Below are 14,579 nucleotides of genomic sequence, written 5' to 3'. Positions count from 1 at the left end.
TCTATTTTGGGCAACTGAGCATCTAATTTGAGTAACTCTTCCAAGACGGTCATTAATTGGCTAATTTTCCCCTCACAGATTGTGAAACAAACGAAAACCTAAAAAGTATATGTTTTTATTTCAGATGCTTTAAAATTTGTTTCTGACACAGAGTGAGGGAGTAGGAGCCTCAGTGGATCCAAGGGAGATTTTGCTACATTCAGCTCCCAATAATCCATTGAATATTGTAATTTTTATCATCACATGCAATGTAAATATGTGGGGCCTCCAGCCTCCACAGTTAAAGGGAATTTCTCCAGGCCACAGAAGATTATTTTCACATTCGTCCTGCTCAGCTGCAGGCTCTGGGTCAGTTTGGATCCAAAAGGAGAGGAAATTTTGAGCACTGGCCCCTTGACTGTGCCAGTGCACAACCACTACCAAGAGCAAGGAGGGTAAGGTTGGCATGACTGTTCCCATGGAGTTAGTGTAGTAATTATGTGGGAATTGAGAGAAGAAGTAAGAGGAAAACAGCAATTGTCTGTAGCAAAACTGCCAGTGGCCCTGCAGATCACGGGACTGGCGCTTTTCTTCCTCATGTGCTCAATTAACGAGCTCAAGAAATGAGTTCCAGCCCCGGAGTTTCTGTGTCAGGGAATCTCCCCAAGAGGGACGTGCAGAGAGCAGGATTGGTTTCAGAGGTGGCATTACATGGGCTCACAGATAATCCACAGGCTTTGAGGGGAACATGTGAAACGGTGTCACAAAAGCGTTCCCACAACCTGACATAAAGGATGGGGAGCTCAACAGCTGCTGCTCTGAAGGGAGAGAAGGAGCCCATTCAGGGCAGCACAATGGGGCTGGAATGGCAGAGCCTGCAAGAGCTCCTTTAAACCTTACCTGGGCCCGCAGGAACGAGCTGCAGAGGGAGAGAAATGTGCCCTGTGTGCTCTGTGTGTTCACTCTGACAGGCGTGAGTGACCACACGCGTGCTCATGTGCAGATGAACACAGGAATAGTAGTGTAAACACAAACAGTGCTTCCTTACTGCAGAAGGAGCTTCCCAAACGCCAGCCCTGGCATTACTTGACAGACGAATTGCTGGCAGATTTGCTACAAGTTTTCCAACAGGAATCCCTGGCTCTGTGTTTATCAGTCACAAACAGTGACACTGTCAGCTCTTCCCACTGCAGACACCCCCTGAGCATCTCTGTCTGGAAACTGGCCCCGTGGAGAATGATGAGGAATCAGGAATTCGATTTCTCACAAGTTTGGTAGGGATATAAATTTATTCTGCAGCCAATCTTCCTTAGTGCACAGACTAAATGAAAATAATTAGAGTAAAATGTGTTTTGGGGAGGAAGTGAGAAGCAGCATGAGACTGAGCTGATCCCCAAACATTCCAAGACCCTTCACCACATATGTTTATCTTGCAGGTATTTGAAAGCAAAAACATAAAGTGCTTGTAATGTGGCTTGAGAGTTTTCCAAAGGGCTGCATGAGGTACTGAGGGAAGAGAGCAAAGACCAAACCAGAAAATGTTTTCTGTAATTGCGTGTACTTAAAATTAAATGTATTTATTTGCGGTAAGCCAAAGCGGAAAAGCCATTTTCTGTTTCCCATGGGCAAAGCTGGTGCCTGAGTCACCTGTGGGAGAACCATTCCTTTGGCTCCCTGAGGAAACCGGGTGAGTGGATTTGAGGAATTTCTGCTCCTTCTCTCAGAGCAGTGGGAGCTACTTGTGTGTGCCTTGTCCCTGCTCCGTGTGCCTTGCCCCTGCTCTGTGTGCCTTGTCCCTGCTCCATGTGCCATATCCCTGCCCTGTGTGCTATATCCCTGCTCCATGTGCCATATCCCTGCTCTGGGTGCCATATCCCTGCCCTGTGTGCCATGGCCCTGCTCCAGCGTGTGCCTTGGTGCATTCCCAGGAGCAGTGCAGCCTTCCCGCCATCAGCAGCTGACCTCCTCCTCCTCCTCCTCCTTCCTCCTGCCTGTGAACCCCAGGCCGCCCCTGGAATGCTATTGATCCATGGCATTAGTCAGCAGCCTTTCCCATTGAAGGCCAGCTCTTTCCCAGCTCCTGACACGTAACTCTGATCCCAGGCTTTCACGTAGCACACACTCCCCACCTGCTCATCTGGGAGAAGGTCATTATCCGCAGGCTATTCACTGCCACTGGAGCATGCAAGAATAGCTGCTTCTCCCATTGTGCTTCCCATCTCCCGGATTGGCTGCGGACTGTGGGAAACGCCACCGAGCCGCAGACCCACAGACTCGCCCTGAGCTTGGGCAGTATAAATACCAGGCAGAGGCAGCTTCCAGCAGCACGTTTCTCCTGGATTCCACTCCGAGAGCTCCCTTCCCTTCCCAGGACAGATGGCTCCCAGCACCGTTTTCTTGGAGCCCGACAACCTGCTGACACCAAAGGAGAAAAACAAAGTAAGTCCCAGCACAGCTCGAGAGCTGCTCCTGGAGCACTGACACCAGCTGAGAACCTGCCCCACAGGCTTTAGGAGCAGGTATGGGCACCAAACAGCCCCGAGGGGTGACAGAGAGAGGATCCTTTAATAACAGGTGTCTTTTCCTTTGCTTTTTACAGCTGAGGAAGCCGGTGGTGGAGAAAATGCGCCGGGACCGGATTAACAGCAGTATCGAGCAGCTGAAACTGCTCCTGGAGAAGGAGTTCCAGAGGCACCAGCCCAACTCCAAGCTGGAGAAAGCTGATATCCTGGAGATGACTGTCAGCTACCTGAAGCAGCAGAGCCAGCTGCAGATGAAGAGTGAGTATTGAATTTTGTTTAATTCTCCATCTTACTGCAAATCTGTGACAGTTGTATTAATCCTGAGCCACAAACAACTGCTTTAAACTATTCTTTCTTCCCTCTCCCTCTTTTCTTCCCTTCTCTAGCTGCAGGATCCTTCCATAAAAGCTCCCAGTTTGACTTCAGAGAGGGCTATTCCAGGTGCTTGCAAGAAGCTTTCCACTTCCTCTCTCTCCATAAAGTCCGAACTGAAACCCAGACCAAACTTTTGAGCCATTTCCAGAAGAGCCAGTCGGCTGCTCCGGAGCTCTCCTGCTGCCCTGGGAACGCTGGGCCCCTGAAACAAGTGTCTGCAAAGGACACCTGCCCTCTCTGGAGGCCCTGGTAGTCGGGGAGTCCTCACTGCAGGGACTGTGACAGTCCAGAGGAAGGATCTGACTGCATCTGATAGTCCAGCTCTGATCCTCTCTGCTGTAGGGAATTTTATTTCCCCCTGTATTTCATTTATGTGTGAAAGAATGCCATACTTTTGACTCTTTTGGGATCCTTTGGCAAAAGTTGAGGTGTTCTGTTTGGTGTGGAAGCTGTGTAGGCACTGCTGCAGTGCTGCCCAGGCAGGGGCAACGTCTTCAGAATGAAGGAGGATGTTTGTAAATGTTACAGTTGTGATGGACAGCAATTGCTGTAGGAGATTTTCTCTAATATTCCCTTTAAGAGCCACCAGCTTTGCTCTGGCTTGATGAGTGACTCGGGTTGGCTCAGTCACTCCCAAGGAGAAATTTATTCCCTTTAGTCCATGCACACTTGGTTAAAATCCATTTCCCACTGTTTGCTTATCAATTGTGCAGCATCAAAAATGGGTTTGGTTTTGGTTTGGATTTCTCCCCCAAGGCCCTTTCGTAGTTCTGTATATCCAGTGGGAGGGATGACCAGGAGTTAGGAAACTATGTGGAATATTTCTACTCTTTGATGCTTTTTTCAATTTAGAAAAAGAGTGTGTTCCTGCTTTATGTTAAAGAAAAGGTGGTAGGTAACAGGCTTGATTTGTCAATGTTATACATTTTGGGTGTAAGCTATGCTTTTTTTAGCATTTTCATTATAATAATGATTTTTATCTGTATTGAGTAGTTGAATTCCTGGTGGATGGTGTTTCTCCCAGTGCTGGGACTGCCCTATGGCTCATGTGCATACTGTGTATGCGTCTCTGTGTGTGTAGAGAGCAATAAAATGCATTTGTGTGCAACCTGTGTGTGGTTCTGTCCCTCTGAGGGATGTGCAGCCGCTCGCACCCCTGGGGAAGGTTAATGTCAGTCTTCTGAAGAAATGGTTTTTTTGTGAAGCTCGAGGAACTCCCATTTGTGTCCACTCTGTATTCTTGTGATTCCCACCACGAGTGCCCCCTCAGCCCAAGGAGTAAGAAGTGCTCCTGGCAGGCAGATTCCCTCAGCTGAATCCTGCTGAGCATTCCCCTGTCAGGGCCCCTCCTGCCACACAAACCTTGCACCTGCCCGGCAGGTCTGCAGGCACCCACCTGAGTCCTCCTCCCTCCCACCCGAGCCTGTCACCAACGAGACCCTAGGATGGGGTTTGAGGGGTTGGTTTGCCACGATTTCAGGGGCTTGTTTTGGGGTTTGCGGGGTTGGTTTGCCACGATTTGAGGGGCTTGTGGCACAACTTTTGGGTTTTTTTCCAGGTTTTAAAGGGTTTGTGCGCCAGGATTTGAAGGGTTTGCTCCAGGTTTGGAGAGCTGGGTTCGTTTGCCAGGTTTTGAGGTGTTTGTGACAGGTTTTCAGGGGTTGGTTCGCCACGATTTGAGGGGCTTGTTGCAGGTTTTGAGGGGCTCTTTTGTCACAATTTGAGGTATTTTACTGACTTTCGGAGCAGCTCTCTCCCCGCGGAACCCGGCGCGGGGAATGGGAAGCAACACGGCTGTCACGGGGGACGGGGCACCGGCTTCTCCTCTTCCCGTCTCTTCATGCCGACCTTTCGCTTTCGATTTCTTCGGGCACCCTGCGGGGACGGGCCCTGTCCCGCATGGGGCAGCGGCCGCGGCGGTGGCGGCTGAGGGAGCGCACCTGGGACACCATGAGGCTGGTGAGGGGGCCGGGGACACCCGCCGGGAACCGCCCCGCGGGAACGGAGCCGAGCCCGGGGGAGCCGCCTCAGACCGGGCGGCCGGCCCGGCTCTCGGGGGATAACCCGGTCCTCGGGGGATAACCCGGTCCTGGGGGATAACCCGGACCTCGGGGGATAACCCGGTCCTCGGGGAATAACCCGGTCCTCGGGGGATAACCCGGTCCTCGGGGGATAACGCGGTCCTCGGGGGATAACGCGCTCCGTGTGTTGCCCCGAGGTCCTCGCCATGGTGCTGGTCACGCAGCTGGAGCGCTCGGACGCCGCGGGCTGTGAGCTGGGCGAGTACCCGCAGGGCACCGAGTGCTGCCCCATGTGTGCTGCGGGTACGTACCGGCCTTGCCTGCCCTTCGTGCTCTGCCTGCCCTTCCTGCTCTGCTTGCCTTGCCTGCCCTTCGTGCTCTGCCTGCCCTTCCTACTCTTCCTACTCTGCCTGCCCTTCCTGCTCACCACCTCCGCTTGGGGCGGCTCCCTCTGCCTCGGGGGCCATGGGGTGACCGATGCCAGTGGTCACCCAGGGTATCCTCTCCAGTCAGCACTCAGCCCTCACCCAGTAATGAGCCCTGTCCCTTCCTTGGGAGCCTCCAGAGTGGCCGTAACAATCAGTAGTCTCTGCTGGGGTAGTAGGTAAAGTCACAGTTTCCAAGGAGCTTCATTTCGTGCCCTGGTTTCTGTTTTAGGATTATGTCCTTGCTATTAGGGTATTTCTGAGGTGCTCATAGTTGATCTGCAGTATTTAGGTGTGGTTGGGTACCAGTGCTGGTCCCTGACCACGTGAGCTTTGCTAACAGAGCTGCTTCTTTGGGGATGGTTTATGGTTTTCAGGATGGCGGGTTTTCAAGCACTGCACTGCCAGTTCCAGCACAACGTGCATACCTTGTATGGAGGGGACCTACACAGATCACCCCAATGGTTTAACACACTGCAGGACATGCAAAGTGTGTGATGAAGGTAAGGAGGATGCTCAAGAACCAGTTCAAATGGATTTTTCATGCCTTTCCATGGATACATTCTCCCTTCTCCTTTCTTGCCTCATTTGCTTGACAAATTAGTCAGTGTGAAGAACAGGCTCATGCCACTCTGCAGACATGGGAGTGCTGTGAGCTGTGGGATGGAAGGGAAAAATTGACAGGGAGCTTCAGAAAGCACCATTGGAATTTGGTCTGCAACCTCTCTCTTAGATTAACTTAAATCTTCTTTAGATTATAGTGAGTTGTCTTGGAGTGCTGGGATAAGGTAGGCCTGGGAGAACTTCACTAGGACAGCTAATTTAAAAACAACTGAGCTGGGAGTATTTTGCTTTTGCTGTGCAACACTTATGACAGATGTAAATGTGAGCCAAGGTTCTGCCTCAGTGAGGAATGGGGCCTCTTTCCACATCCAGAGTCGTGGTGCTGTTGAGCAGTGCATCAGGACAAGGCTAAATGTTGTCTTTTGGTTTGGGTGCTGTTTTCCCGTGTCAACGCCGTGTCTCTGTGTGTGTGGATTTCTCTCAGGGGCCAACCTGGTGACAGCAGCACCGTGTACCTACACGAAGAACACGGTGTGTGGCTGTCGGCCAGGGCACTTCTGCAGCTCCCCCGGGCCCGAAGGCTGTGAGCTCTGCCAGCCCTACACTGTCTGTGTGCCCGGCACTGTGGTCAAAGAATGGGGTAAGCCAGCAGAGCGTCAGTGGCAGCAGCAGCAGAGCTGCCCTGTGGGATGCCTTTGGAGTTTGGTTGCTGTGGCACTTTGTGCTCTTTGCTGGTGTGCCAAGGCAGAAGTGTGTGAGCTGCTGTCTGGGGGGAAGGGTCTCTGCAGTGATGGGTCACTTCCAAAGGCCACGCTGAGCTGAAGCTCTCCTGAGGCAGAGGCTCAGGGGGAACTCCTGGGGGCTTCTCCCTTCTAGGTACAGCCACCAAGGACCATGTGTGTGAAGTCTGTCCTCCTGGCACCTTCTCCACAGCCAACATGTCTGTGGCCTGCACACCATGGCCCAGGTAAGCGGCTCTGACTCCTTAGGGGTGAGTGGCTGTTCTCTAACAGCTGGCTCTGCATTTTGGTGTGTTCCACACCTTGCAGTAAGTAAGTTCCTCCTTGCAGTAAGGCAGCGAGTGTGGAATCCTGTTCCTGTGTCCAGTTCTTTGTTGGGAACAGCTCAACTCGTCTCTCTATAAACTCCTTAACACGACAGGTTTCAGTGCCTGATCTGAACTTGTCAGTGCAGAGGAGGCCCTCGGGCAGGTCTAGCCGAGCTGGATCTGCAGCCATGGAGAGCAGCAGCCTCCTGGTACCCGGGTTTCAGCTGGCACATCCCTTAGCTAGAGTAGAAGAGGTGAGAGTTTGTTTCTGAGGAGAATCCTTTTGCACTCAGAGGCATGAAAGCAAAGAGGTAAGAGTCAGCTGCCACCTGGATTACCCCCCAAGTCAGCAAGAGGCTTGGGAATGCTGCTGGCTGTGGAGGTGTGATGTTAAAAACGGGGCAGCAGTTCCAGAGCAGGGTCTGCTGGCAGGTTGTAGCATCACAGGTATTTCTTTCCTCACATCAGACCTAAGAAGCAGAACCCTTCCCCAGCTCTGCCTAAGCCGGCAATCATAGCAATTCTTGTCTCTGTTGGTGTGATCGTGGCGGCTGCTGCAGCTGCTCTCACATATAACTGGCAGAGGAGGAAAAGGAAAAGTTACGTGCCACGTAAGTACAAAGAGTGTGAGTGCAAAGGGGTAGTTGTGTAAGATTACTCTGAAGAACGGTCTTGGATGTTCAGCTGAAAACTGAGCAGCCAGTTAGAGGAGGCTGGAAGGCAGCCGCAGTGTGTCTGTGTCCCAGTTCCCCTGTGTGAGGGGCCTCCCGTGGGGCTGTGCCTGTGCCCAGGGTGACCCTCAGTGCTGCCCCACTGCCCCCTGGCTGGCACAGTGTGGGTAGGAAAGGGCATTAGTAGGAAGTTCCCCTTCCTGCTTGTTGATGGACTGTTTGCTTTCCTTTGCAGCGGTGCAGGAGTCAGAGGTCAGTATGTCTCTTCTTCCTTTCTCCTTCTGGGGAATGTGTTGAAATGGGATTTGAGAGGGGCCCAGCAGTGGCTCCTGCCCTTAAGGAATAAGCCCAGGTGTGTCTGGCAGTAGTGGAAGGAGCAGGAATTGCTGACAAAAGCTGCTATAACCTGACTGTTCATACTCTGTGTTTTCCTCTGACATGTCCTAAAGCGTGAACAGCATGGTCAGGCCTTGAGGGTCATCGAGGAGAAAGGGGATCAAACAACTGTTCCTGTGCAGGAAGTGGGTGCTGACCCCGAAGAAACCAGGCCTGAATTGCACAATCTTGTTTGAAGCATGACAGACAATGGGGATGATTAAAAAGAAGCAAGCACAAACCCTTTTCTTCTGCAACTCTGTGAAGGAAAAGTCAGCCTGGAAATGAAAAGGAGGGTTTGCAAAGGAGGTAATGAAATGGCCCAGTGGCATCCTGGGAAACATCAAGGTCTGAAAGAGTTGAGTGATCAAGGGAGTGTCATCAGCAGCTGGAAATCTCTTCTGTTATCCATCGCCTTCATGGAGCAGTGGGCTGTGTGGAATGCCTGCAGTTCTCTTTTGCTTCCCTCACAGAAAGCTGACACTTGATACATATTAATTACTCTATTATTGATTGTTGGTGGGGAAAAAATGGTTCTTTTTCCCTTTTAAGCATTCCTCATACATAACAGAGTTTTTTCAAATGCATTTTGTACACAGTTTTGTTTTTTAGCTGGGAAAAGGAATTGTGCACAGCAGGGAGCATATATGTTTTAGTAAAGAAAGTTAATATCCTATGTGACCACTGTGTTTTTAAAATAAAGTTTTTACTAATGAGAACCCTTTCTCTCCAATACCAATGAATTTCGACTTGTTAAACCTGTCCCAGGGCAAGAAGAGGGTTTGTACACCAGGATTTGAGGGTTTGTTCCGTGATTTGAGGGGCTGGTTTGTTTGCCAGGAGGTTTGTTTGAGGGGTTTGCCAGGTTTGGAGGGGTTGTTTGCTGCAATTTGAGGTATTTTACTGCCTTTGTGGCTAGGCCCTGCCAAAGCCTTCCCTGCTGTACCGGCCGGGGGAGCGGGCAATGGTGTGACCGTTACGGGACCCCTGAGGGGGCTGGAGCCACACGTGCCCCCCGTCCCCTTCCTCCAGGTCAGTGCCTTTCCCTTGGGCATCAAGTGGGGCCGGAGCCGGTCCCATCCCGTCCCACATGTGGCCGCAGCCGCGGGGCACGGGGAGGCCTCTGAGATGGCGGCAGCAGCTTGTGCAGGGCACCGTTTGGCTGGTGAGTGGGGCCATGAGGGAACCGCCTCGGTGATCGGGAGGGAACAGCCTTGGTGGCCATGAGGGAACCACCTCAGTGATCGGGTGATGAGGGAACAGCCTCAATGATTGGGAGGGAACCACCTCAGTGATCATGAGGGAACAGCCTCGGTGATCGTGAGGGAACAGCCTTGGTGATCGTGAGGGAACAGCCTCGGTGATCATGAGGGAACCGACTCGGTGATCGGGAGGGAACAGCTGTGGTGGCCATGAGGGAACCACCCAGTGACCATGAGGGAACAGCCTCGGTGATCGTGAGGGAACAGCCTTGGTGGCCATGAGGGAACCGCCTCGGTGATCGTGAGGGAACAGCTTCGGTGATTGGGAGGGAACACCCATGGTGGCCATGAGGGAACAGCCTCGGGGGCCCAGAGGCAGAACCCAGTTCTTGAGGTATAACCTCGTCCTCTTGTTGCCCCGAGGTCCTCACCGTGGTGCTGGTCACGCAGCTGGAGCACTCGGATGCCACGGGCTGTGAGCTGGGCGAGTACCCCAATGGCACCAAGTGCTGCCCCACATGTGCTGTGGGTACGTACCGGCCTGCCTGCCCTTCGTGCTCTGCCTGCCCTTCCTACTCTGCCTGCCCTGCCTGCCCTTCCTGCTCACCACCTCGGCTTGGGGTGGCTCCCTCTGCCTCAGGGGCCATGGGGTGACCGCTGCCAGCGGCCATGGGCACCTGCCCCAATGGACAGTGGCTGTGAGGTGACCCACCTCAGTGGACAGTGGCCATGGGGACCCAACACCGCTGTCGTGCCCGCTGTGCCCTGACAAGAGCCAGGTAGCCCATTGCTGTGAACGCCACCCAGGGAATCCTCTCCAGCCAGCACTCAGCCCTCACCCAGTGCCTGGCCCTGTCCCTTCCTTGGGAGCCTCCAGAGTGGCCGTAACAATCACCAGAGTCTGTAGGATCCAGAACTCTGTACACATCCAGAGTTGTGGTGCTGTTGAGCAGTGCATCAGGACAAGGCTAAATGTTGTCTTTTGGTTTGGGTGCTGTTTTCCCGTGTCAACGCCGTGTCTCTGTGTGTGTGGATTTCTCTCAGGGGCCAACCTGGTGACAGCAGCAGCGTGTACCTACACGAAGAACACGGTGTGTGGCTGTCGGCCAGGGCACTTCTGCAGCTCCCCCGGGCCCGAAGGCTGTGAGCTCTGCCAGCCCTACACTGTCTGTGTGCCTGGCACTGTGGTCAAAGAATGGGGTAAGCCAGCAGAGCGTCAGTGGCAGCAGCAGCAGAGCTGCCCTGTGGGATGCCTTTGGAGTTTGGTTGCTGTGGCACTTTGTGCTCTTTGCTGGTGTGCCAAGGCAGAAGTGTGTGAGCTGCTGTCTGGGGGGTAGGGTCTCTGCAGTGATGGGTCACTTCCAAAGGCCACGCTGAGCTGAAGCTCTCCTGAGGCAGAGGCTCAGGGGGAACTCCTGGGGGCTTCTCCCTTCTAGGTACAGCCACCAAGGACCATGTGTGTGAAGTCTGTCCTCCTGGCACCTTCTCCACAGCCAACATGTCTGTGGCCTGCACACCATGGCCCAGGTAAGCGGCTCTGACTCCTTAGGGGTGAGTGGCTGTTCTCTAACAGCTGGCTCTGCATTTTGGTGTGTTCCACACAGCAGTGTCCTCCTTGCAGTAAGGCAGCGAGTGTGGAATCCTGTTCCTGTGTCCAGTTCTTTGTTGGGAACAGCTCAACTCGTCTCTCTATAAACTCCTTAACATGACAGGTTTCAGTGCCTGATCTGAACTTGTCAGTGCAGAGGAGGCCCTCGGGCAGGTCTAGCCGAGCTGGATCTGCAGCCATGGAGAGCAGCAGCCTCCTGGTACCCGGGTTTCAGCTGGCACATCCCTTAGCTAGAGTAGAAGAGGTGAGAGTTTGTTTCTGAGGAGAATCCTTTTGCACTCAGAGGCATGAAAGCAAAGAGGTAAGAGTCAGCTGCCACCTGGATTACCCCCCAAGTCAGCAAGAGGCTTGGGAATGCTGCTGGCTGTGGAGGTGTGATGTTAAAAACAGGGCAGCAGTTCCAGAGCAGGGTCTGCTGGCAGGTTGTAGTATCACAGGTATTTCTTTCCTCACATCAGACCTAAGAAGCAGAACCCTTCCCCAGCTCTGCCTGAGCCAGCAATCATAGCAATCCTTGTCTCTGTTGTGCTCGTGGTGGCTGCTGTAGCTGCCATCACACATACCTGTCGGAGGAGGAAACTGAGAAGTCGTGTGCCATGTGAGTACAAAGAGTGTGAGTGCAAAGGGGTAGTTGTGTAAGATTACTCTGAAGAACGGTCTTGGATGTTCAGCTGAAAACTGAGCAGCCAGTTAGAGGAGGCTGGAAGGCAGCTGCAGTGTGTCTGTGTCCCAGTTCCCCTGTGTGAGGGGCCTCCCGTGGGGCTGTGCCTGTGCCCAGGGTGACCCTCAGTGCTGCCCCACTGCCCCCTGGCTGGCACAGTGTGGGTAGGAAAGGGCATTAGTAGGAAGTTCCCCTTCCTGCTTGTTGATGAACTGTTTGCTTTCCTTTGCAGCGGTGCAGGAGTCAGAGGTGAGTATGTCTCTTCTTCCTTTCTCCTTCTGGGGAATGTGTTGAAATGGGATTTGAGAGGGGCCCAGCAGTGGCTCCTGCCCTTAAGGAATAAGCCCAGGTGTGTCTGGCAGTAGTGGAAGGAGCAGGAATTGCTGATAAAAGCTGCTATAACCTGACTGTTCATACTCTGTGTTTTCCTCTGACATGTCCTAAAGCGTGAACAGCATGGTCAGGCCTTGAGGGTCATCGAGGAGAAAGGGGATCAAACAACTGTTCCTGTGCAGGAAGTGGGTGCTGACCCCAAAGAAACCAGGCCTGAATTGCAGAGTCTTGTTTGAAGCATGACAGACAATGGGGATGGTTAAAAAGAAGCAAGCACAAACCCTTTTCTTCTGCAACTCTGTGAAGGAAAAGTCAGCCTGGAAATGAAAAGGAGGGTTTGCAAAGGAGGTAATGAAATGGCCCAGTGGCATCCTGGGAAACATCAAGGTCTGAAAGAGTTGAGTGATCAAGGGAGTGTCATCAGCAGCTGGAAATCTCTTCTGTTACCCATCGCCTTCATGGAGCAGTGGGCTGTGTGGAATGCCTGCAGTTCTCTTTTCCTTCCCCCATGGACAGTGGACACCTGGTATACAGTGATTATTCCTGCATTGCTTGTTGGCTTTTTTTCATTTTAGGCACTCCTCATGGCTCACACATAAGAGAGTTTTCAAATGCCTTTTGTACAGAGTTTAGTTGTGACTGTTGTGTTTTGGTTTTGGTTTCGTTTTTGTGTGCGTTTGTTTTTTTTTTCTTTAAGTGCAAATAATGGCATATTTCTCATGTTTTGAAAGCTTTTGTATTGCAGTAATTGTGGAAGGACAGATTGCCTACAGTGTCTGTCACTCCCAGCTATTTTTGTACAAAAAGGAGTGTCACAATTCTAAAGTTCTGGAAGTAGCTGAACCTAAAAGAGGCACAGCCTTTGCTGATTCTTTTGTGTCTGCTGAGAATTGGTTTTGCTTTTGGTGGTCAAAGAAGAGACAAGTCAAGAGGACAGTTCTGACAATTCCTTCTGAAAACTCCAGTGGCACCCAGCAAATCCACAACTGTTTTTGTTTTTGCTGGTTTGTGGCTGGTCTGTCTGTGTCATAATGAACAGTAAAAAGAGGAATTGGGAAAGTAAAATTTTTTTTTTTTGACCTTTTTTTCTCTTTGGTAAGTTCTTTAGTAGCTGGTTAATGTTTCATTAACTTTGGATATTCTCCAACATTTCCAACTGTAGAAACTGGTAATTGTTAACCCTTTCTTGTCTTTCTGCAACACCCCTGCATGAAGGGCCCATTGTTGAATAAAAAGCTTTTTGAGCAAACTTTTGAGATAAAGCCACATCCCCAAATAGAGAAAGTTCAGAGAACAATGACAGGGCACCTTCAGCTGTCTCTGTGTTGCAAAAAACCTTCTGCTAAGTTGTGTTTTGTTTGTTTGGTTGTTTGGTTTTGGGGTTTTTGGTTTTTTGCTTGTTTGTTTGTTTTTTAATCTTCTAATGACTTATCTTGTTGCTGAAGGCCCTCTTTGTTATCCTGCTGCTGCACCTGCACCTCTGTGACCTGTGGCTTTGGACAGACTTCAGATCTTACAGCTCTGCAACTGTCAGTGCTTCCTGCAGCTCACCGGTGGCAGGTGTTAGTGCTGGGATTTGTAAGTGTTGAGGCAGCAATTGCTCCAAAGACGTTTTTGCAAAGAAATATCTGTCCTCCAGCCCCATAACTATGCGACTTTCAGTGACTACACTTACAGGTAGAAGCTGCTTGTAGGTGAGCTGGGAGCTCTGCACAGCCAGGTAAAGAGGTGCAGCACCAACCAGGGCCACCCATCTACTGGCCAGAAGCGAAATCTTTGGGTGCTGCCACAGCAGGGTGTTTAATGTCTGCACCAATGTTTCATGGAGTCTGTCTTTTGGTGTGTTTTGGAAGCTGGAGCCGGGTGTGTCGCCAGGTGGCAGCATGGGAGAAGGAAAGGCTTGGTGGTCCTCGTGCTGGAAACCACCGGGATTGTCCTTCTGTTCCCAAAGACGTAATAAAGCTTCTCTGATGCCCAATTGCCCACGAGTCTAAAATGCAGCGGAACGCCTCTGGGTGCAGGATTTCCCGCGAGGCTGAAATGGTTTATGATTGTGGGAAAGAAACGCAGTGGTCAAGAGCAGTTCAGTGCCCTTTCCTGGGCGTTTGGAGCCCGTCTCTTCTGTCCAGTCCTGTGTCACCCAGGGCATCAGCGGCTGCTGGGAGATGGGGCTGCCACTGGAGAGGGGAGTGGGAGTGCAGAGGGGGTACAACGGTGGAGTTGGACTGTGAGGGGAGGCTGGGGCTGTGAGGGGAGGCTGGGGCTGTGAGGAGAGGTTGGAGTTCTGTGCACTTGGCACCGACACAAAGTGACAGCTGGGAAGAGCCTTCTGCAGGGTGGGAGGTGGGATAAACTTCGATGAAAAAACTGAAGAAACTTCCATGTGCTGTGAGGATCAGTTGGAAACCCTCCCAGGCACGTGTGAATTGTCCCTTTACCAGGTGCATGTGCCAGAACCCCACTGGCCCATCTCCAGAGCCGAATGATTTTGCAGTTAGGACATTGGCAGTGTGACCTCCTGCCCCTGAGCCCCCAGGGCTCTGAGCCCCTTCCTGTGCCTGGCACACACACAGTGCTGTCCCTCGCCCCAGTTCCCTCGTGGGGGGCAGTGACCCCCTCCCAGTCTGGGGTCGGGCAGTTTGTCAGTCCCTCTGCTGAGACCTGAGTGAACAAATGCAATTCCCAAGGCCAAAAGTGGTCTTTGAACATGGTGACAAAGCACAGCAGCTTGTACTTTTAAAGGGGGTTTCTGTGCCAATCTGACTTTACAGGATCAAACATCTTGCTAGTGGGG

At 52.1% G+C, this 14,579-nt stretch overlaps 2 protein-coding genes across 2 annotated transcripts; both read left to right on the top strand.

Annotated features, from left to right (window-relative positions):
- Positions 1–2,355: 2,355 nt before the first annotated feature.
- LOC126643779 (transcription factor HES-5-like) lies at positions 2,356–3,984 on the top strand. Its single transcript, XM_050322405.1, has 3 exons — positions 2,356–2,418; positions 2,579–2,759; positions 2,888–3,984. The coding sequence occupies exons 1-3, from the start codon at positions 2,356–2,358 to the stop codon at positions 3,127–3,129; spliced, it is 486 nt and encodes a 161-aa protein (XP_050178362.1). The 3' UTR covers positions 3,130–3,984.
- A 732-nt stretch (positions 3,985–4,716) lies between these two features.
- TNFRSF14 (TNF receptor superfamily member 14) lies at positions 4,717–8,699 on the top strand. Its single transcript, XM_050322705.1, is given in 10 exon segments — positions 4,717–4,749; positions 4,751–4,785; positions 4,787–4,835; positions 5,095–5,200; positions 5,700–5,825; positions 6,371–6,526; positions 6,763–6,853; positions 7,403–7,545; positions 7,841–7,857; positions 8,055–8,699. Coding segments are annotated over 10 exon segments (879 nt in total). The 3' UTR covers positions 8,178–8,699.
- Positions 8,700–14,579: the final 5,880 nt, after the last annotated feature.

The sequence above is a fragment of the Myiozetetes cayanensis genome, unplaced genomic scaffold (genome assembly GCF_022539395.1).
Source record: "Myiozetetes cayanensis isolate MyiCay16 unplaced genomic scaffold, myiCay2020 scf28, whole genome shotgun sequence".
Lineage (NCBI taxonomy): Eukaryota > Metazoa > Chordata > Aves > Passeriformes > Tyrannidae > Myiozetetes > Myiozetetes cayanensis.
Note: the sequence above shows the minus strand (reverse complement) of the source record. Positions and strands in the feature narration are given on the sequence as shown.

Bases quoted from the DNA above. Each gene is read 5' to 3' on its own strand.
- LOC126643779 (XM_050322405.1), top strand. From the start codon at position 2,356: ATGGCTCCCAGCACCGTTTTCTTGGAGCCCGACAACCTGCTGACACCA. The intron at 2,419-2,578 runs GTAAGTCCCAGC...TGCTTTTTACAG, and splicing joins CACCAAAGGAGAAAAACAAA to CTGAGGAAGCCGGTGGTGGA. The intron at 2,760-2,887 runs GTGAGTATTGAA...TCCCTTCTCTAG, and splicing joins GAGCCAGCTGCAGATGAAGA to CTGCAGGATCCTTCCATAAA.